The 22,389-nt window shown below is 36.7% G+C and overlaps 1 protein-coding gene across 6 annotated transcripts in view; it reads left to right on the forward strand.

Moving 5' to 3' along the window:
- HOOK3 (hook microtubule tethering protein 3) overlaps positions 1 to 22,389 on the forward strand; it is an 84,661-nt gene that overhangs the window by 19,298 nt on the left and 42,974 nt on the right. For 5 of the 6 annotated variants that reach the window (XM_017735394.1, XM_008634560.2, XM_017735396.1 and 2 more), the window contains exons 3-6: positions 4,315 to 4,387; positions 13,243 to 13,293; positions 16,291 to 16,423; positions 17,878 to 17,945. In XM_017735394.1, coding sequence (XP_017590883.1) covers positions 4,315 to 4,387; positions 13,243 to 13,293; positions 16,291 to 16,423; positions 17,878 to 17,945 — 325 coding nt within the window. Of the gene's footprint in view, positions 1 to 4,314; positions 4,388 to 10,890; positions 10,986 to 13,242; positions 13,294 to 16,290; positions 16,424 to 17,877; positions 17,946 to 22,389 lie in introns of all 6 variants that reach the window. The other variant, XM_008634561.2, reaches the window with a different exon arrangement.

Raw genomic sequence — 22,389 nt, forward strand, 5'->3', positions numbered from 1 at the left:
TCTTGAAGCAGCTTACTGTACCACTGTTAAAATGAGTAATAATCATGAGTTATACTACATGCTCTGTGGGTTGATTTTCTTCAGAAGAGTATTTCTGTCTCTTGGCATCTGTGATGCGGAGAGATGATTGCTTAAATAAAGGAAAATTTGCATACAAAATAAGATGGAGATGGTATAAATGAGCGCTGCTGAAAACATCACATGAAGTGATAGAACATTAACAACAAGCATAAGTATCTTGTGCTCTGAAGAACAGTCCCAGTTATCTGCAGTACTACTCAGATAGTAGGCAGCAATCAACTGATACACAAATACCTTTCTAAACCTGCAAGTTATCCAGTGCTGGAGATTGTGTAAGTTTGGCTCTAGGCTCAGGAACTTACTGAATTCAGAATACTTAGTTCATGCACAAGCCATGTCATGGTAATGATGATGCTTCAGTCCATTTTCTGATAGTTTAGCTGCTCTATTCTCAGACACACATTTTCATATTTGCTTAGGTGATGCTTTTTTAAACACTATAAGAAAAATGCTGTTGCTTCCGAATGAAATAGCCTAAGGCAGTTAAAGAACTCTGAATTCGATTGAATCCTGGTTCCCAAAATTACAGCGTTGGGAGACTTGTTTGCTGCAAGGGCTGTGAATGACCCAACATCTGGTGACGCAGGCTGCATCTTAATTGTGTCTCCCCTGATGGGGGAGACTTTTTAGAGTCTTTGCAAGGAGTCAGAGACGAATGGGACTTCTGTATTTTCTTGGTCTTCAGGTTGTTTATTATATCTTATCAGTAATTCACATGCCAACAGCATAGCATGAAGCAGAGCAAAATACAAAAGGCAAAATGCAGGAAAGCTCAAGGCTTTTTAAAGGCCACTAAAACCGTACAATATTTTTACTTTTCTACCAATGCCTAATGAACTATCCTTCCGCGTAACCCTGTACTGCGGCATTTTGTGACCAATCATTCTATACTACCAATACTGCAGAAAATGGAGTAGGTGAAGAAGGAGGAAGAAACCTGGAAACTACAAGGATTCTCCATTTTGATGTTTTTTGCTTTTATCTACTTACTATATTAATAAACCCAAAACCTCTAAATTTTTCACCCTGTGACAATCTTACATAGTATTCTATCACCTAGTTCACACCAGTGTAGATTCTAATTCTTCCCAGAGGGTAGGCAATTTTCTCCATGGACGAAGGTCAAAACCAGTGTTGTCCAGGGGGGTAGAACCCTTCAAAACAGGCAGAGAAATACTCTCTGCACTCTGGGTTCCCACAATCTGGAAGCCCCTTTTTAAAAGTATGTTTAGAAGTTCTTGTGGAAAAGTTTTTTATTTCCAGTAATTTGTTATATAGAGAGAGCATTGCTGTTGGTATTAGTAATGAACTTTAATTAAACTTTTGAAGAGAAAGAACATTATAATGGTAGGTTATTTATGTTAAGGAAAGGATGATCATTCTAGATTTGATTGGTGTTGATACCCAACCTGTTGCTCATCTGCTTGTTGTATTCCCAGCAAAGTGTTTTTGCAGTGTGCTATTAATTATTGTGTAACCTGCATGAAGGTTCTCTAAAAAGAGTTGTTGGTGCTATTTTGACTACTGTTACATAATATTGATTTCAAGTGGGGTGCTTATCAGCTGCTGGGCCCTTGGATGCTTCCATGAGTTTTGTATACATACAAATAAAAAACCAAATGGGATCTATGGAAGAAGACTACCACCTTGAGTTTAGATTTATTTCTCCAGGACCTTCCGTAAGCATGTCTGATCATGTATATAAGGGTTTAGGTAGCCTATGACTTCCATCAAGACTGTGAAAGACAGTTGCTGGTCCATGGGTACCATTTATTACAGTAGTAGCTGAGAAAAGCTGCTTAGTTTCTGCTGAAACTAAGGCTTCCAGAGTGAAGTGAGTTGGACCTAACTCTGAAATCTTGTTACTGTTCCTCAGCTGATGCACTTACTGGTGCTGTTATTGTTGAAAACTGGATATGCAATATTAGCTACCCAGTCAGTTCAAATATAATTTTGCTTGTGGGATGTTGTTTATACTTAACCATGTTGCTTCTTAGAACCTTTACCTTGAAAATGGTATGTCAAGGATTGGTATATTCATGGCACTGCAGTCTTGAAGCAGCTGAAAATGTTCGTGGCCAAGTGCAACCCTTAAAATTATAAGATACAATCCCTAAGGAAGTGCTATTGGGTTTTTTTGATGGGGAAGCACAGGTCATACCTACTTTCTCTCTCAGCTGCATAAATCCTTTGTAATTGTGAGTCTGTTAAGCAAGCTTACTTGTGTGTTGGCAATTCCCGGAAGACCCTCTTGAGAGTCACCAGGGTGCTTTTTGAACACCACACCTAAAATGGTATTTGAGCTGTCATTCTTTTTATTACTGTTGAGATGATTTTGTTGTAATTGAGTGGAAGTTAGCCAAACGAAGACGTTTTAAGTAAGGCTTTTTGCAAGGAGAGCTATTTGTTTCATGTGAAAGCTGAATGGAAACTTTCTTTATATCTCAGAGATCTTATATATACTTGAATCAATGTCGTTCTTAGGTTTACTTGTCTTCTTATGGCAGAGAGGACATTTGAAAGCTCTTTGAAAATATATATTTCAAAACCAGATGATACTTTGGATAAGACATTGCTTTTTCTGTTTCATAATTTAAGATTCTGACATCTCTGCTAGAACTGTACTGTTTATGAATGGAAGTAATTTGGAGTCATCAACTTAACTAGTAATTAAAGCTGTTCTTCCAGATATGTTTGCAGATGCCATGTCAAAGGAAAGGAAATATGCTGTAATCTTCACCAGAGTCTGTAACAAAGTGTGTAAAAATAGCAATGGAAGTGTGTCAATAGAGAAACATTGCTGTTTGTGATCTTCCTCCATTGCTGTGTATTGTAGTTGTAGTACAGCTTGCAGACCTTGATGCATTGTGAGGACACTGTGGAAGATGAAATACAGCATGTACTGTGCATCAGATGCAAAGTGTGGCTACAAAGTTTGTGCTCTAATAAAAGTACTGATGTAATTGCTGGTTTGCAGTATATATGATATGGATGTTATTTAAATCTCCAGGCATATGCAGAGTTTTCTTGAAGTTTTGCTGAAAGATCTCACGGCATCTTGCCCTTGAAAAAAGAGCTCAGTCCAGAACCCTTCTGTGTAGAGGGTACAGCAGAAAATGTAATAGTAATCAGTGGCAAATGCAGCAGTGTAAGTCCAGAAAATAGTGTACTTCACCTGAAACAGTAACACAGATTCTTAAGAGCCTTTTGCTAACAACAGAAAGGTTTGTTTTTTTTTTTTTCACTATGACTGTATTAACTTTATATGTTAGATGAAATATGAGCCTTTCCTTATGTTTGCCTACTCCTTTAAAACCAGTTATAAGTAGTACATTCCTCCTCCTTAGTTCTGATTATATAATTTTCAAAATTCTGTGTGATAAAGGGAAAATTTGACTGAACTGAGAGTAGAAAATGTTAGCCTTTTAGTAGAAAATGTTAGCCTTTTAGTTGAGCTTGGCAGCAGGAGGGTCTCAGGAGGTGTCTTGAAGAAGCAGCTTGTGGAAGATGCTTGGAGGAAAATGAAGAGGGAGAAGTTGTTCATAGAAATAGAAGTATACTCTGCAAGCAGTAGGAGTTCTCTGTTCTTTTTCTTGATTGCCTTGTCAAAAGTGCAGGGGACAGAAAAACTTCTGAGGAAGGGTGTTCACAAAAAGATTTGTGTAGGGTTACTATGAAAAGAGATTTGCAAAAACTGATAGTGTTTGGTATGTGGAATAGTGAAGTGTGTTCTCAGTCATAAAAACTTCAGTGATACTCTTTAGCTATTCTCACTGTATCAAGACAGCATATGTATTGTTTGGTTTCGGGCTTTTATTTTAGAAGTTGTATAGTTGTAAGCAGTGTACAATGGTAGGGATCCATCATATGCGAAAAAGGAATAATTCTTAACACTTTTAAGAAATGCAACTAAATATTGCTGCAGCACCAGAAGAGAAATTAAGAGATAGGACTTATGGAGGGAGAACTGGCAAAATGCATTCAAAATACAAAAAAGCTTCCTCAAAAGCATAAGCTGCTCATGGCACACAATGAAGCTGTGCTGTCAACGGGGTGCAAGATCTTAGAAAAGTGAGTAGTGACAGGATTCTGAACTACTATATTCAGGCAATGTGTCAGATACAAGAGGTAGTCATTTAAATTAACTCAAACCTGAGACAGGAGCTTTAATGACTAATGTGTACTCACAATTTCTGTAACCTGTTTTTAATGAATACACTTTTTATCTTTCAGAGATCCAGCTTACTTTGATGAAAATTGGCTGAACAGAATCAAAACAGAAGTAGGAGATAATTGGAGGCTGAAGGTATTTGACTTACTTTGCTTGTCTGTGAATCTGTATTTCAGTTCTTAATACAATATTGTGTCTAAATATTCGCACATTTTTGGATTAGGATCTTGCTTTATAGACAGCATTTTGAATTTTAGACCATTTAAATTACACTTACTTGTTTTTATGTTGTATTGTCCTGCACAGTTTTAGCAAAGACATTTTGAATTTGTAAATAGGTTTCAATGACTTAAAAGGAAAATATAAAAGTAAATGTTATACATCAATTACCTCTCATTTTTCAAGTGCTGAATGAGATTTTTTTTTTAATGCACAGTGTGAAAGCAGCTTTTAAAAAAGCAGCTTTTTTGAGAAGCAGCTGCATAAAAATAAGAACATAATAAGCAGTATCTTTGAAGAAAAATGGCGAAGTGTTGCTTCCTTTACTTTGTCAGCTCTGCAGAACTACTGAGTTTTAAGGGAGGAAGTAGTGTTTTTTCTGTGTTTCTACTCAGCATGGTTTTTAACCACAGTCTATTTGCTGGGTAATTTGTATCGCTTGGCATTCTAGTACTTCTCTGCAAACCTGAAGGAAATAGAATTTACAAGAACTATGAATGAGGAACATCTTGCTTTAGAATCTGAAGAGCACAGTCTCACATGTAGGTGCTAGTGTGGTTTTTGACTAGTTTGTTCAGAGAATCATCTATGTGCTTTTCTAAATTTCCATTTTCAGCCTGACTAATTCGGGGGAAAAAATAGTTATGATTTTCTGTTAGTTCTTGTTTCCCGTAAAACCATTTTTTTCCAGCCACCAAAGCCCATTCTGAGCATCTGGGGAAGGCCTACAGCTGTGAAATGCTCTAGTACTTACTGGCTTGTCTACATCACTCTTTGAATTGCAGGGACACACAGGCAGAATGCTGCCTGAGACAAAGATGGGGTACACTGCTGCTGTTTATGTTTTGACTTGGCCAGGAAACCTATCAGCATGGATTCTGCTGTCTGGCCAGCTGTGTGGAGTCTGGAATGCTTTAGAGTGTTTTGTCTACTGGGGCTGCCGGCAAAAGTGAGGGTACATTGATGAGGATATATTGACTGACTGGTGAATAAAAAACACGATCCCTAAGAAAGCTTTAGAACTCTCTTGGCTTCTGCTGCATGTAAAGCACTTAATATAAATGAACTTCTCAAAGAATTGTATGGAATTACAAGTGAACGGCTGGATACAAGGTCTTACTTTTCTCTAAAATATTTTTTGGGTTTTCTTCTAAGGAATATTGAAGTCTTGGCTGGTAAATGTGGAGAATAACAAATTGAGAACTGTTTGTTATAATAGCATTTGAGCTGATTGAAAGTGGAGCAGCAGCTTCTATAACTGTCATATGGAGTTAGAGGAAAAAATATTTTATTTTTATGTCTCCCACCAATTTGGCAGATGTAAAAGCTTAGTAGGTGTGAAAAAAAAAAGCTGAGTAATCTAGTAACTTGCTTATGTGACTGAGGTTGGAAAAGCATCAGGTCAAATTTCAGTTTATTGCTGATGTCATTCCATCTCCTTTTTCATGTATCCATGTAAACAAGAACTAAACTTCTTTTGTTCTGTTTAAGAAATATGTATAATCAGCTTTTTGTATACATTTTTATAGACCACGTCCCTTTTCATGAAGAATACTAAAAGCCACAATTGTGATACTTGAACTCAAGTTTTTTAATCAGAAAAGTAATCCTATACTTTGCCAACTGTTCTTTATATGTGAGTAAACATTATCAGTAGTCTAGTTTTCCAAGTGTCTATCAGCCAGTCCTTCATTTATAGTCTGGCTTGTAGGAACACTCCAGTCTGTGCATTTGTATACATGGAATTGTTCAGCTTGGAAAAGACTTAAGATCAAGTTAAGTCTACCAAGTCCACACTAAACCATGTCCCTAAGCTCCACATCTACACCTCTTCTAAACACCTCCAGGGATAGTAACTCAATTGCTTCCCTGGGCAGTCTGTTCTAATGCTTGACAGCCCTGGTGGTGAAGAAATTTTTCATAATATCCAATCTAAATTTCCCCATGTGCAACTTGAGGCCATTTCCTCTTGTCCTGTCCCTTGCTAAGTGGGAGAAGAGACTGACCCTCACCTGACTACAACCTCCTTTTAGAAATATATTCATTAGTAGATTAAAGATGTGGGCATCATACTTGCATGACTCTAGAATACAGCTTTCCCATCATCCTTTGAGAAGTGCCATGAGAAGTGATAATTGGATTATCTCAAATGTGATAATGAGCTGCATTATTTTCTTGTTGCTAAACATGGTTGCTCTTTGCCTCTGATGCCATCTGGGATAACAGTCACCACTTGTACAAGCTCTTGGTATCTTGAACCACGTAAAGGAGCCAGTGTAGTAGGGGAAATACATAAAAACAATCTAAAATGTAATGTGTTGGAAGTTTTGCTTTGTGAAATGGTGTTTAGGAGGGCTGGTAGAGGTTAGTATAGGCCTTGTACAGCCCATCTAACCGCTGTTCATAGAAGTACTCAGAAAATTGTAGAATCATAGAATTGTTAAAGTTGGGAAAGACCTTTAAGATCAAGTCTAGCCGTCAACCTAGCACCACCACTGTGTTCACCACAACCCGTTATGTCTCCAAGTGCTATATCTGCACTTTTTTGAACACTTCCTGGATGATGTCTCTACTGTTTTGCTAGGCAGTCTGTTCAAATGCTCTACAATGCTTTCCATGAAAATTTTTTACCTAATATTTAATCTAAAACTTACCTGGCGCATCTTGAGGCCATTTCTTCTTGTCCTGTCACTGTTTACCTGGGAGAAGGTAACAAGTGATGTGATAGTTAATTTTAAATTGTGTGTTTTCCTGTATGGAGAAAAACAAGAACATAAGGCTGAGGTGGTTTTTATTTGTTTGTTTAGTTTTGGGTGGGGGTTGTTTTGGTTTGGTGTTTTTTGTTTGTTTTGGTTTTGGTTGGTTGTTTGGTTTGGTTGTTTTTTTGGTTTTGTTTGTTTGTGGGGGGGGGTTGGGGTTTTGGTTTTTGGGGGGTTTTTTAGCATTTTGCTTTCTGGTAACTGCAATGTTTTTACTGTTGCTGTACCATTTAAAAAAAAAATCACAGGGATGTTTTACAGTCTTGGTTTCAGGGCAAGTTGCCAGACTTGAGAAACTGAGCAATGCACGGGAGAGAAAAAGGGAACTTGCAATGTAGGAACCATTCAGCAAGCATTCCTGGTCACAGATCTTTGTCTACTGTGTTTAGTAGAGAAGTGTTATTTCTTCAGGGTTAAAATTTCATGGTCGTAGCATACATCAGTGAATACAGTAGTTTGTGTTTTCCCTTAGGCAACAAAAAAACTTTTCACTGCTGCCTTACCTGCAATTCTATGATGGTTTACAAAAAAGAAAAAGCAAAGACATTAACTCTTTCCTTGTGTACAATGAGTACTTATATATAGTCCAAGTTCAAATTGTGTACAACCTAGTATTTCATGGCTGAGGAAGATGACATCTTGAACATAATACCTTTATTCAAAATGAAAAACAGGTTAGAAAATAATATGATTGCCAAAATTTTGCAAGAATGAAATTCCCTAATCAAGAAAAAAGTTACTAATTTGATACATACATTGTCAGTTTTGGCAGTTACAGAATAAACTGTTGGCTATCTGAGGGATGGCATAAAATTGTCACCCTTTGCCCCCACCCCCTTCCATTCAGTGTGGGAAGCTTAGGAAAGGAAGGAAATTAATTGTTCAGCTTGATTTCTGACTTTTTCTTCTGAGCTTTTTGTTTCGGCATTCAGACTACAGTATCAATTTAAAGTACAATTTTAGTGATGTTTATAGTAGCAGGCTCTGTTAGTTCCATTACTGAATAACAGGAACCACTAAACTTTTGATACCTACTACAGTTTGAATGTCGTGTGTTTGGTACAGTATGGCAAAATGGAATAACCAATTAATGCTGTAATCTAAGTAAAAAAATCTGATTTCTGAGAATTAATTTTGACTCCTTACAGTGGTACTGTTACATTAGCTCTGAATTCTTTTTCAGTACAAGCTGACATGACTGGTGGTATAATGGGAGCTAGTTTTCAGTGTACAGTATCATATTTCTATTTCTATTTTTCTGGTTCTTTTGGAGGAGAAGGGAGCACTTCCAGCAGCCTTTTAGAAGGTATTTACCTGATAAGGCTGGAAACCTGTCATGTGAATGTTTCTTCTACAAGTGAGAAGCAGAGATTATAGGTGTATTGGAAGCTGACATTCATTTCTGTGAAAAAGTTAATGAGCAACTATATATTTAATTCTCTTTTGATATAACCTTAACTCCTAAATCAACAGTATAAGTTGAATGTGGGAATGCTCTCTGTCTTCGGAGCTACATTAAATTTTTCTTTCCTTGTCATTTAACTCAGGGAAGTGTCTGTATACATTCTTTTGGGGATTTTTTTTTTTTTCGTAGAAGACCGTCTGAAGAGGGATAACCTAGTCTTTTTCTAGGTTCCATCTATAATCAGTGATGAGACATGCTCCTGCAAAACGCAGTTTAAATCAGAAACCAAATGCCTGCGAGAGTGATGCAAACAATGCACACACCCACCCACAGCCTCATGCCACCCACCCCCCACCCCACCTGTTAACTGCAAATGGGTAAAAATGTACCTTAATGAGATATCCAAAGCCCATTGGTTAAGAATTCACACACCACTTGAAAGTGTGCCCTAGCAACACTTCCAGAGGTTATTCAAGATCTGAAATACAAAAAGAAAAGCCAATTTATTCAGAGCCTTCAGCATAAAAAAGGTTTCAGTCATACACGTGATATAAGTGTAATGCAAAATTGTGGACTGACTGTCCTAATGTTGGAGAAAAACCCAAGACGTTAGATAAGCCATGCTCCCTTTTTATCAACAGTCACAAGCTTAAGGGCATTTTCTATTGTCCACTTCATCAGCCTTTCCCTTTGTTGCACAACTATATTTGTAAAGAGAGAAATCTAGACAGACTGCCCTTACAAACCTGAGGTTGGAAACAGTAAGTAAATTGTAATTAATTAGAGTTTTCATATGACAAGTGAGAATAAAAGAAAAAACCGGAGAGAAACTAAGCAACCATTAAGTCATACGGTGTTGGCAGATCACATCATCTCTGCTTTCATTCCAGTCAGTTATCAAGGTAATGCTGTGTCATAAGCATCAGTATCATTCTAAACACTGTGTGCTTAGTATGTAGTGCTATACTAAGCCAAGATGGCTGTTAATTGAGGGGGTAATGATAATTTAGTATAGAGAACACCCACACAACTCTGCTGTGGGTATTAGTGAAGTTCAGGTGTTCAAAGAAGGAGTGAGAATATTCAGGTTGCCTATGTGGATGCATTAGCTCAAAGCAGATATACTGTCACTCATAATATGAGATTGGGAAAGTAAAACAGAAAGGCCAGATCGTAAAGAGATTGAAAATGGATAGATGTTTGTCTAGAAATACTTAATGGTCCATCTATTGTGAACTGCAACAAATTTTTGAGGTGGAATAAAGCATAGTTGCTTTTTTTACCAGTAAGCTTCATGTCTTTTCCAGCAGAAGTATGGCTGCAGGGAATGGATGTTAAAAGGTGTTGGGAGGGTAGAGTGTATATTTTTATGGAAAGGGAAGAACTCGGGTTGCTGATGCAAGCAAACAGGCATCCAATGTAGTCATGGGCTGACATTCAAACAATGATTTAGTACTTTATAGTCATAGACTATATTGGAAATTCTGTCTGTTGTGTTCTGCCATTACATAATAGAATGGTCTTTGTTAACCACAGTTAGGTTTTCCCTATGTGCTTAAGAAAGTGAAAAGTAATTCTGAACAACCATCACCTGCTGTGACTTAGAATTCTGATCTAATTAGTTGTCTTTAACACTTTCTTGGGCTGTTGTTCATGCTTTGACCTCATGAATGTTACTGGAACTACTCAATTGAATTTCAAAGTACAAAATGTTACTCGTAGTTTCCCTATGATGATCCTCTCTTCCAGGTGCAATAAAACCATCTAAGTATATTCTCTGCAAGTAGTTAGAAAAAAAAATTGAGAGCCATCTGAGTAATACTGAAGGTCATTGTTAAGTTTAAGTCGGTCTTAGTCTTAAAAGAAGTCTATAAAGAAGCTGCTTTAACCTCATAATTGTGATTATGTGCCAGATGCAAAGATGGTATAGTTAGTTCTTGAAAACAAGCTACGCTGGTACTGTTGATTGACAGTGGAATGAAATAGGACTGCAAAGATTTCTTTTTCAGTTTGTTTGCTGTCCTCTTCTTTCAAGGATGCTGCCCTATATGTTGGTTTTCATGACAAATTTTGATCAATATTGGTTTTGTTCCAGTATCTCAACTCTAAGCTCTATGAAAGTTACATGGAGGAGGGTGGCTCTTTGTGTTTAAGGGATTTTAATTCAAAAATGCTTACAAGGAGAGGGGAAAAGAAGTATTTCACAGGTGGATGCTTTCCATTTGGTTTCTCATTTTTTTGGGATTATGTTCAAGTTCAAGGTTCCTCACAATGTTCTCATCGGTAAACTGGACTTAAATTCTGCAACACGGCCCTTGTGTTTCTGTGGCTCTTTCTGCAGCAGACTCAGGTAAATTATAAACCGGAAGATTTTAACTAATCAAGTTTGAAAATTATGTTCCAATCAGTGCAGTATTCTTTGTGGTGATTTGACATAAAAATAAAATTTCTTAATTTCTTTAAATTCTTAAATCTGTTGCAGACTTTGGTTATGATTGTGCTTTGCCTTTGAGTGGTGGTCTTGGTTGCTCTTGGGCAGACAGCTAAGAAATAGTTGTAGCTCTTACAGAACTGCGCTGTGTTGTGTGTAGTAGTACAGAAAAAGAATGTGCTTTGGTGTAAAAGGCGTAAGCTGCCTATTTGCTCTTACCGAAGAGACAGTGGATGTTCCCATATACTTACTATAATGTAGCCACTTCCGTTCTGTTTCTAGGTTGTCAGGGTATTTGATTTGTCACTTTTCAGGTCCAAATGAATTTTTGTTTATTGTATGACTTAAAATTCAGTCATTATGGAGACAATCAGAATGTTCCTATATCTTAATAAGGAATCAACTTCTGGCACTTGTATCCAAAAGGAAGTGGATTAATAGGAGTAAGATAATCAGATCGTCACCACTTTGGATTTCTTGGCAAAATCTTTCAGTGTGTGTAGCCTGTTCCTTTCTTGAGTTTGGATTTTACTTTCATCACCTCATTTTGTTCGTTGACTGTATTGAAGTGTTGAGTTTGTCCCTGAATTTCAGTATCACATTTCCTAACAACCATCACATTGTTTGAAAGGTATATAACTTCTGTCAGTGGACAGAATCTCCTAACTGGATATTTTTGGAATGCAGTCAAGAATGTAAAATTTATCGTGGGCTTCAAAGGCAATTGGAACTTGAGAGGTTTTGCGCTCCCTTCATTGTAGTTCCACAGTTTGCTGCAGTGGCTACTGTGGTCAGCAAGAGAACTTTGTGAATCCTATTTCTATCAGTTTTAGTCTTTGTAGATCCTGTTTAAACTTCAGTTATAGAGTCATTTAGGTTGGAAAAGATCCTTAAGATCCTAGAATCCAACCATAAACTGTCAAGTCCACCAGTAAGTCATGTCCCAGTGCACCACATCTACACAGCTCTTTGCACACCACAAGGATGGTGACTCAGTCGTGTCCTGGGTAGCCTGTTACAATGCTTGGTAACCCTTTTTGATGAAGAGATGTTTCCTGATACCCAGTCTAAACTCTTCCTGGCACAACTTGAAGCCATTTCCTCTTGTCCCATCTCTTGTCACCTGGCAGAAGAGGCTGACCCCCACCTGGCTACAACCTCCTTTCAGGGAGTTGTAAAGAGTGATAAGGTCACCTCTGAACCTCCTTTTCTCCAGGCTGAACCAACCCCAGCTCCCTCAGCAGATCCTCTGTCCCAGGAAACAGGATGCTGCTAGTATTACCTAAATTCTTTTCTTGAATACTTGGACCATAATTGGTGGTAAACTGTAGTAGTTACTTTCAGCAAAGGTTCTTTTTTTTCGGTCTAAATTTCACCTTTGATACCCATGGGCATTTTTATAATTTAAAACACACTCTACATTCCCAGAAGCTTGATGCAAATGGATTTTTGCTGGGAAGGGAGCAATATTGAGTACTAGAGAAATGTGCCATACATTCTGTACAGGAGTTACTTAACTGGTGCCATTGGCTGTGCAAGGGAACAGAAGCTACCTTTGTATAGCAGTGAAGTCAACACTGAGAAATGTGAATTTTGCCAGATACTGTAAGACAGACATTCATTTGTAAAAACTGGGAGGGGGGAGGCGGGACAGAGAATGACAAGAACAAAAATGAAAGAACTAAAAGGAATAATTACTGAGAAAAATAACAAATTAGACTTAAATAGGTTGGGAATAAAGGATGATATTGAGCAGTAGCTGGTTTTGGTTTGGAAGAAGAAGTTTATCCCTGCAGAAAGTAGATTACTAGGATGCTTGGAGAGAAGAAAGGAGGAAAAGAATGTTTCAACTTCTGGATATGAAGATAATCCTAAAATAAACAAGTACTCATAAAACATTCGTGCTGTAGGATCTGATTTAAAGCAGATCCAAGACAATGTTATATTTTTCATAAATTTAAATGGGTTCTGGGAATTAATAAAGATTTGTGATCACATCTGGAAGTCTGATCATAAGGGCCCCTTGCATAACTTTTGTGATTCTAAATTTACTGCGGGTAAACAGATGTAATTGTATCCTTCTTTTGTGTGATTCTTCTGTGATTACCTACTTTCTGATCATTTCTCTATAATTTATTCCCTGCATTTATTTTATTTCCTCCTTCTTGTCAAATAGGTAAGCAACCTGAAAAAAATTTTAAAAGGAATACTGGATTATAACCATGAGGTAAGAACCATTTTAAGTAATCTACATCTGCTTGCCTTTTGAGTTATGTATTTTAGTTAACCTGTTGAAGATAAATTGTATTCTGCAGGTTAAGTTCTGACGTTTTCTTGCAAACATTTTGGCATGTATAATGATTCATGGCCTATTCCCTAGTCTTGGCCTTCTTTAAAACTTCTCACCTGCTTTACTGAAAACTCAGGAGTTCCAGGGAAGCGTGATATGCAAATTTTGCCATGTAAACAATAGATGGCTTTACTGACTATGTTCTGATGATGGATTTTGCGTCTGATGTACTGTACTGTACCTCTGTCTGATTTTTTTCCCCTCCTCCTCTGCAGCTTAAGTCTGCTTTTTTCCTTATTTTCCTCTTGAGGAGAGTAAGAGCATTTCTAGCCTCTCCCTGCATTAAGACTTCCAATTAAACATTTTAATTCAGGGATTGTCATTGGACTCAGCCCTCATCATTTTCTCTTATTTTGAGCAAACTCAGGACTTAATTACTCCAGAGGAGACAGAGTACCATATTTTTTCTTTCAGTGGTGAATCTTCAGGTGAAATCTGCTTTCAGTGATGTTTGAGACAAATTGATCTGTACAGGCAGCAGCACAAAATCCATAATATATATATTCTAGACATTGCTTGTCTCAAAATATTGTCTTCTCATAAATACTTCAGAGATTAAGTTATTTGTTAATAAACTGAAATACTTTAGAAAGAAAAATTTGTCTTAGGAGGCCATAATGAGTAAATGGTTAAGTATTCATGTTTAAATAAATGTTGAAAATTGATGATTAAGCAAGCTGGTCATAACTGGAAATACTAAAAAGAAACAGATCAGGTTTTTAGTATGGAAAATTAATATTGCTAAGACAAAGTGATGAAAGCTTCTTTTTGACTGGTTAGTATTTATGATTTAAGTCTCTGGTGTGAAAACTTTACTATTAAGCAAGTTTTGAGCTGTTTCAAGCTGATTAATTTCTGTAAAGGTAGTGCACATTTATAAATCTTACTGGATTTTGGTTTAGTTTGGTTTTTTTCTGCCAAGGCAATCCTGGGGGTGATAGTAGAGATGATCTGGATTCTGCTAATGAATTCTGCTTACGTTTTCCTAAGCATGATTCCCTCCCCTGCTACTAGAATATAGATGTGTATGTGGATTTTACCTGATGTAGCTAAAAGCCTTTGAAAAATGTTAATGTTGTTCATCCACAAAAATTCAGAAATTTGTATTGAGTTCAGAAGAACAATCTCCCAGTAGAAATGCTACGTTTGCTGTCTTTGTCAAGTATGGAAGAACAGCAAGCCTAAGTTAACTATTTATAGCTTTCATGCTTTGTTATGCCTCAGTTAATCTTGCTACAGAACTCTGCTGCTCTGGAACTGAAAATTTAATTTTTTTTGTAAATGTATTATATTTTTGGTTTTTGAAAATGGGTTAAGTGCTCTTTTTCATCTCAAGATAGTTATTTTAGAATCTATCCTTCATTTTCATATTTCTTTCAGGGCTTTTGGTATTTTGGGTTCTTTTAATTTTTTCTCTTGTTTATTTCAAACTCTATTCACACCTTCACATCCTTGGTTTCTACACAGTGCCTGCCAATTTGCCTGTTCCCTTCAGCTTTCCTCAATAGAAGTTTTATTGTCAGTAACTATGAAGTCACTGTAGTGTTGTTAACTTAAACCTAGCATTATATTTGAAAGAAATTCAGGAACTACAGATCAATATATAAATGCATATCAGAGTCAAAAAAATATTATTGCAGTCTATATACAATGGTAATATTTTCCATTGTGCTTGATCCATTCACAGAATTCTTATGACCTAAAGGAAGTCTCTTCCAACAAGAGTGAATATGGGTCCTTTAAAGTTTACAAAGAATTTTAGAAGTTTTTAAGTTACTTCTTTGAGAAAACTGCTTAAAAATCCTACCTACAATACAAAACACACCGTACATAATCAGAATATAACCACAACACTTCCAAGAAGCCCAACCCAACTAAACTTAAGAATGGCTTGTTTTCTTTGTATTCTTCATATATGCTATGTTTTTTGTAAATGCCTTAATCTGATTTCTGTTTTTCTTGGGTATTGCACAAAAAAGAGCATGCAGCAAACACGACTGATTCCCTCTATAGTCATTGTTTCCTTATTGCACCCTGTTTAAGAAGTTTCTTTTTATCTGCAATTAATGTGTCAGAGATGTGTTTAATTCCAAATTTCATATTCATATTTTCAACCCTCTGTTCAGTAAAGAGCAATTTAGCAGAATTGTCTAGTTGCTTCTACTGACAATCATTAATCCTTAATGATCTTTAATGATAAATCAGATAACACTAATTGTGAGTCACATGGGCTTTTGTTTTGCGGGATTTTTTCTTTCTTTCTGCATGTGGGCTGTTTAATTACATATCATTGTACTACTACCTCAGATTATCTCCATGGAACAGCTTTCTTAGCTGTAAGACTTGCCAGATATCCTTAAATTTGCTAAAAATGTGATATGAGTTTTTTACTGTCTTGTATTTGTCACCTGTCAGTGTTAGATATATGTATTGTATAGGCGAAATACTTGATTTTCTGACTTTGTAGTTGTAAGAAATGTCAGATGTGTGTAATATCTTATGCTACAGGAGATGTTTTTAGTTGGATTCTTTTAATGGAATGCTTTAAAAAAATTATTTAGCCATGTGGAGGCCTGCTTTTGTTAGCTTTCTTATCTGAAGAAAAACAATCTTGCTAAGTGTTTATCTAGTAGTTGCTTGTGAGTTGAGACAGTCATGTTTGTCTTTTCCCAAGTATTATTTGTATCAAACGGTATGATCTAATAGTGGGATGTTAGGTGTTAGGCAATTTAGTTTGTTTTGAAGGTGTATTCAAAACTATGGTAAAATAAGAGTGAATTGCTCTTGCTGATTCGGAATCATCTTCGTATGAAATAAATGGGTATGTATATGTGCAGTGATACAGCCATGTATATGTACTTGGTCTTCATGCAGATTCTAGGGCAACAGATAAATGACTTCACCCTTCCTGATGTTAACCTGATTGGAGAGCATGCTGATGCTGCGGAGCTTGGGAGAATGCTTCAGCTTATTTTGGGATGTGCTGTGAATTGTGAACAGAAGCAAGGTAATAGATTTTGAAAACATGTTTTCTTGGTTACTGTTCAACTGCTGAGGAGAAAAACTATATTTCTTGGGTTTCTGTCAGAAACAGTTTGGTTTCTTTTAATGATGTCATTATTTTGTCCTACAGATAGTAACTGTTGTTTTGTTGTAAGCTTCACTATTTTTGGAGACTCAGAGTGGCACTGAATTTACTTCCAACTTACATATTTTCGATTTTGGTTTGCCAAGCTAAAAATCAGTCTACAAAGAAAAAATTCTTGGGCACACCTTTTAACCATTTATGAGGCAGATCGGGATACTTAAGAGTGGAAAAATGTAATTATTGCATTATTCATCATGACTCTTGATTTTAGAAATGCATTCCAGACATCATCTTACTACATGGCCAAAAGCCATCAGCATGAGTGGTTCTTGGTCTGAAGATATGTCTGGTTTGGTCTGGGATACTGTAGTTTCTAAGATGTTCGTTGCTATGGGGTTGGCAAATAGGAAAAAGTAATGCATCCATGCCCTTGTGGGCAACAGCTGAAGATGGAGTGTGGTATCATAAGAGCATCCAAAAAGTCACTTCAGGCCATTTGCTTGGCAATTCAATCCCTCTTCAGCAATCCCTGAAAGAGACTCCTGCCTCTCTACCCCCATGGCACTGACTGTAATTCTGACCTGCACAAATACTCTTTCAGTCTGGACATTAAAAATGCACGTGTTTGAAATACCAGAACCGTCTAATTTTATGTACTTTGAGTGAGATTCAGCATGAGCAAATTAACCACTTGAAGGTGATGACTTTTTCCCAGCTTCTTTCTCTTAATCACATCATTAAAACAAAGGAGATGATGTTTGGCTGGAAACCATATGATGCTGGGCAAGTCATTTGCTCCTGGACTTAGTTTAAATGTCAGAATTTGTTCTTCTGACTACTGTATCATCTTATGTGATACTGTTGTGTAGCTCACATGGACACATAGCTAAAGACTTAAAAAGTGGAGGGGACTTAATTTGTGAGGTAGTACCGAAATAAGAACAAACACCAAGAATGAGCATGAAAATGCTTTGAGATGAGGATACTGTGGGAAGGCAGGCTGTTATTGTTACACTTACAGGAAAGGACAACCTGTGCATGGATTGTGTACTTGAAGAGCCTGAATAGTTTGGAAACAAAGTGAAAAAAGGATAAAATCAGTTATTTCAGAAGTGTGAGATGCCAGGGGAGGGGAAAAAAAGGTAATAATGTACTTTTTTCATTGTTGTAGAGTTCAAATAAGCCTGGATTTATGTCTGAACAGACTTGTGATAAAATCTTGTTGAATTTGTTGGGGTGGAACTTGACTGGTGATTATACATTTCAGTGTCATCCATGACACCTAGTCATCTTGTAGGAAGGATGCAGCTTCTGATCTTACCTTCTGTGACTTGAGTTTCAACACTGACATTTCAGAATGCTTTTATTTTCAGAGTACATCCAGACCATAATGATGATGGAAGAATCAGTTCAACACGTTGTCATGACAGCCATTCAGGAGGTATGCTGGGAAGCCCACAGTTTGTAAAATTTCGGCCTTTCAGTATTTTACGGTAGTATGCTTTTTCCCACTTAGGAAAAACATAGTTGGAAGTTAAGAAAATAAGGGACATAGATTTTGCCTTTTTACAGTGAAAAATTTCTCCATTTTTTGTTTAGAAAAATCTTGCTTTATGTCAAGGAACTCTGGTTGAATGTCCCACTTTTCTTTAAATCTGGAAGACTGAAACTTCTAGATATTTTTGATACTGGGTTCCCTTTCCTTTTCCTTTCCCACCCTGTGAATCCTGAAGTGCACTAGATTGATTTTATATGGATAACCAGTTACTGTAGAATGTTGTCAAAATTTGTATCTTGAGACTGCAAAGCTCAGTGAACTGTTAAAATTTTAAAAAATTTAGTAGACAAATGAAAGAGAATTGACTAACAGTAATCATTTGTCAGTTGTAGTGTTATGAACAGGGTAATGATATGTAATATGAACATACATGAATAATACAGTAGACTGGTATGTTTTTACAAGTCAGTGAGTATACTGCAGTGCACTTTGTAGAAGTGCTCTTCTGTGGTAAATCAAACCACAGTGTTAGCCACTGAAGCCCGTGTGTGACTTCTAAGAAGTCCAGAGTGCCTATAAGAGAAATGCCTATCAGTCTATAGATGTTTACTGCAGGGCAGGCCACTGGGAAAAGCAGGAAACCACTAGTAATCTCATTTCTTCTGAACCTGAACAAGAGAAACTAAATTCCACATTGAGCTTTAGAGCAGTGTCTCATCTCTGTAGTGTCTGAATAGAGAAAGAGATGTCAGTGATACTACAAGGGAATCTGTCCCCAGTCATCACTTTGGCCAGTGCTGTATCCATGCAGTCATACATTCAGTTGTCTGTGTGTGGACTGCTGTCTGTAACATACTGGAGAGGACTTTTGAAATGAGCATCAAAAGAATCATTATCTAAATCATCTTCCAGTCAGTGCTGCCAAGCACCAGTTTGCTGGAGTTTTGAGGTATTTTACTTTTTGGTAAGTTTTATAATTGTAATATAAAGTGTTTTGGTGGATTTTTCTAGTGTTTTTTATTAAACCCAAATTTCAGCATTACTGTATTCTGCACCACCTTGAAATATAAAGCCTTCTTTTATCTTCCTTCTTTGTGCTGAAAATCTATTTGATTTTTATTAAAGTCTCCTTCATTTGATAAAATAGCTAGACTTGAAGCAGCCCATAATTTTCAGCATTTGATGAGTGAACTTTGAACTTGTTCAATGTTTGTGCCCTTTCTCTGAGATGATGAGTAGAAGTCATAAGAAACCATAGGGTAAGGGTCTGTTCTTCTGGAGCAGATTTTTGAAATTTAATTAATCAAAAAGCTTACTATTCAGCCAGTGGCACAGTTCTGAGTGATTTTAATGCTACTTTCCAAGCTGCTTAGAAATTGAAGACATTTTAGGACCAAATGAGGAGGATCTCAAGTGGTTAATGAGGAGGTGAGAAGATGTCTCAGACTTTCACACACTTTGAGAGCAAGGTCTCTCTCCATTATTTTTCAATGGGCTTGGAGTTTGGAGAGGTCCCAGTCAGCTGGAAGCTGGGAAATATTATTCCAGTTTTCAAGAAGAGAAAGAAGGAAGGTGCTGTCAGTTGCAGGCCCATCTCGCTTCAGGGCCTTGGCAAAATCATGAAGAAGGTTATTCTGGGAGTTAGATCATAGCCAGCACAGATTGACATGGGGAGAGTCTTTAAAAGGGTGAAATTTCATGGGATTTTGTAAGGAGGTTTTTCTATTTCATAGACTCATGGCAGCTTTTAGAATTCAAGTGACTTAGAAAAAGCAGTATGTAGGAAATCAGCTATATATGCATATTTGAAAAGTTGGTATGTCACCTAATCCAAACATTTCAAAGCATATGACATTGCAGGTACTCTTCAAAATTAGGTATGTCAGAAGACCTCTCTAAGCTTTACTGATATATTATGTAATTAATTTTTCTGTTTCAGCTGAGCACATACAAATTTTTTTTGATGCTTCTTCGGGTATCATAGATCATCTTACTCATTAAAGTATTTAATGAGGCACAATAGAACAAGTCTTCTCTATTTTTTTGTATGAAGATGATTTTTCAATGGAAGAAGCAGCATTTTGTTTTCTAGGTTTTATTCAATTATCTAGTTTTTTATTAAATTGTGGTTCGTCATCATTTTTTTCTTCACCTGTTTAAATGTTTAAAATATGCCTTGTGCTCCATAAAGGTTTTATAAATGAAACAGTGCTTTTCTGTTAGTTTCTCAGTGTAGTCAAATAGATCCGGTGTGTTGTCACCACTTAGATTCTTAGATGCTAATCTGCAGTTGTAGGTATCAAAATGCAAGTTGTGTGCGAGATACAAGATTGAATATCTTAATATGTGTATTATAACAGGTTTTTTTATTTCATAATTTTCAGATTTTTTAAAGGCCCGAAATATTTTCTTACAGAAATTATTTTGGCCCCCCCCCCCTTTCTTTCTCCCTCCCCCTTTCTCCCTTTTTGTCATTTTCCCCAGTCTCTTCCTGGAGTAGCCAAGTTCATTGTTGATGAAGGTGGTAGCTGAGGTAAACAAGTTGTTTACATTTACTGTTCAGAACATCTCTAAACTTGATCACTTAGCAGCTCTCTGTGCAGGTCAAGTTGAGAGTCAGAATAGTGTCAGGGGTAGTGTCAAACTTGCCTGGGGTGCATAAGAAAAGGTGCTTACTTAAGTCTGGGGTAACACCGACTGTGTTACTTCCACTGTTCGGTTTTGTGGGGTTTTCCCTCCTGTATTTTGTCCTGGTTGTTTAAAGGTTTATTTTGTCTGAAGTAAAAAATTTTTTTGAATTTAGGAAATGATATGGAAGTATTTTATTGGGTCTATCAATAGATAGACTGGGTATCAGCTGGAGGAAGAATGAAGTCTAGCTGCTTTAAAGGATATACAGTGTCTAGTATAGCCTGGACTCTTAAAAACTAACATAAAAATGTTCTAAGAAAAAAACATAACATGAGTACAGAAGCTAGGTTTTGACATTGCTTTGTGGGCACTTAAACGAGCTTATTACAATATTATCCACCATAGAAGAAGCATTTCAGATAAAGCAAATGTTTTGGACTTCAAAATCGTCAACTAAATAGAGCAGCTGTGTTTACAAAATCCTGTATGGGGGGGAAAAAAGCTTTCATAATTCAGGTTATTCATGCATGCAGGTTTTGTGGTACTTTTACCCCTTCCCTAATCTTTATGTATCCATGACAACACAGCCTGTTCACATTTTACAGTGAAAGCAGTTAAAAGGTGAAGGTTTTCATAACATAGGATTAGCAGACCTACAGGTATTATGTAACATACTGTACCAAAGCTGTGAACATGAAAAAATGTAGATGTAAAGGATTAACAGGGAATGACAGCTTCTTCTCATAAAATGACACAAATAATTGTAAGAATTGTTATGTTGTCCAGGTTATTGGACCATTTAAAATCCAGACTGACCTCTTTGCAAAATAAACCAGAAAAAGAACAAGGCTGTAAATGCTAGTTGCTAGTTTATTTCACTGTGGGAAGCTCTTAAGCAGGCTTTTCTTTCTCCTGTAGAGCCCCAATGCAATTGCTTGAATTAGCAAGCACATTTTTTGTGTTTCCCTTTTTATAGTCTCTGCATATCATCCTCCATTAAAGTTATGTGTGAAAATAGGTGATAATACTATACTTAAACTAAATTATGTTTGGAAATGAAAGCCAGTTCCAGTGCTGCAATATAGTGAAGGTAAACCTTTATTCTCCTTGTAGTCTGGTCTTGAAGAAAACAGATGTGAAGGGAAAATGAGAAGACCACTTCCTTTTGCTTTTTGTTCTCTTGACTCCTTTGAAATACAAATGAAATAAGGTTTGCCCCTCTAAACTCAAAAGTGTTGCCGTTGATCCACACCATTCAAGATCACATATTGTAATGTCACGCTTGCAAGTTGCATGTGAAGCGCTGAAACTACATCTGTATTTCATGAATTTTTTCTGAATGTGAGCTTTTAAGCAAAGGAGATACACAGCAGAAAACAGTATGGAAATTTGCTTTAAAAATTATTAACAACCTACTAGTATTGTAAGATCAGTAATATATAGTGCAGAAAGAGCTGATGTACCATTGAGCAGGTAATTGTTTAAATGAGCATTTTGCAACTCTAAATTTCAGGAATATCAGAAAATGTTGATTGACCAGAAACAAAGTCAAGAGTAGGGGAAACTAGGCAAGCATCTTCTCTTTTAATTTTTAGGTGGATGGAAGGTGTAGTGTGTGTTTCAAGGTAACATACCTATCTGTATGGAATCTGAAAACATAGCATTCAGTAAAAGTTTCCTTGACATTTTAAAATAATCTGACTGAAGAGAGAGAAGTTTGGGTAGGTGAGTAGATTTGTGCTGTACTGGCTGGGGT

Source organism: Corvus brachyrhynchos, unplaced genomic scaffold (genome assembly GCF_000691975.1).
Source record: "Corvus brachyrhynchos isolate BGI_N302 unplaced genomic scaffold, ASM69197v1 scaffold22, whole genome shotgun sequence".
In the NCBI taxonomy this organism is placed as follows: domain Eukaryota; kingdom Metazoa; phylum Chordata; class Aves; order Passeriformes; family Corvidae; genus Corvus; species Corvus brachyrhynchos.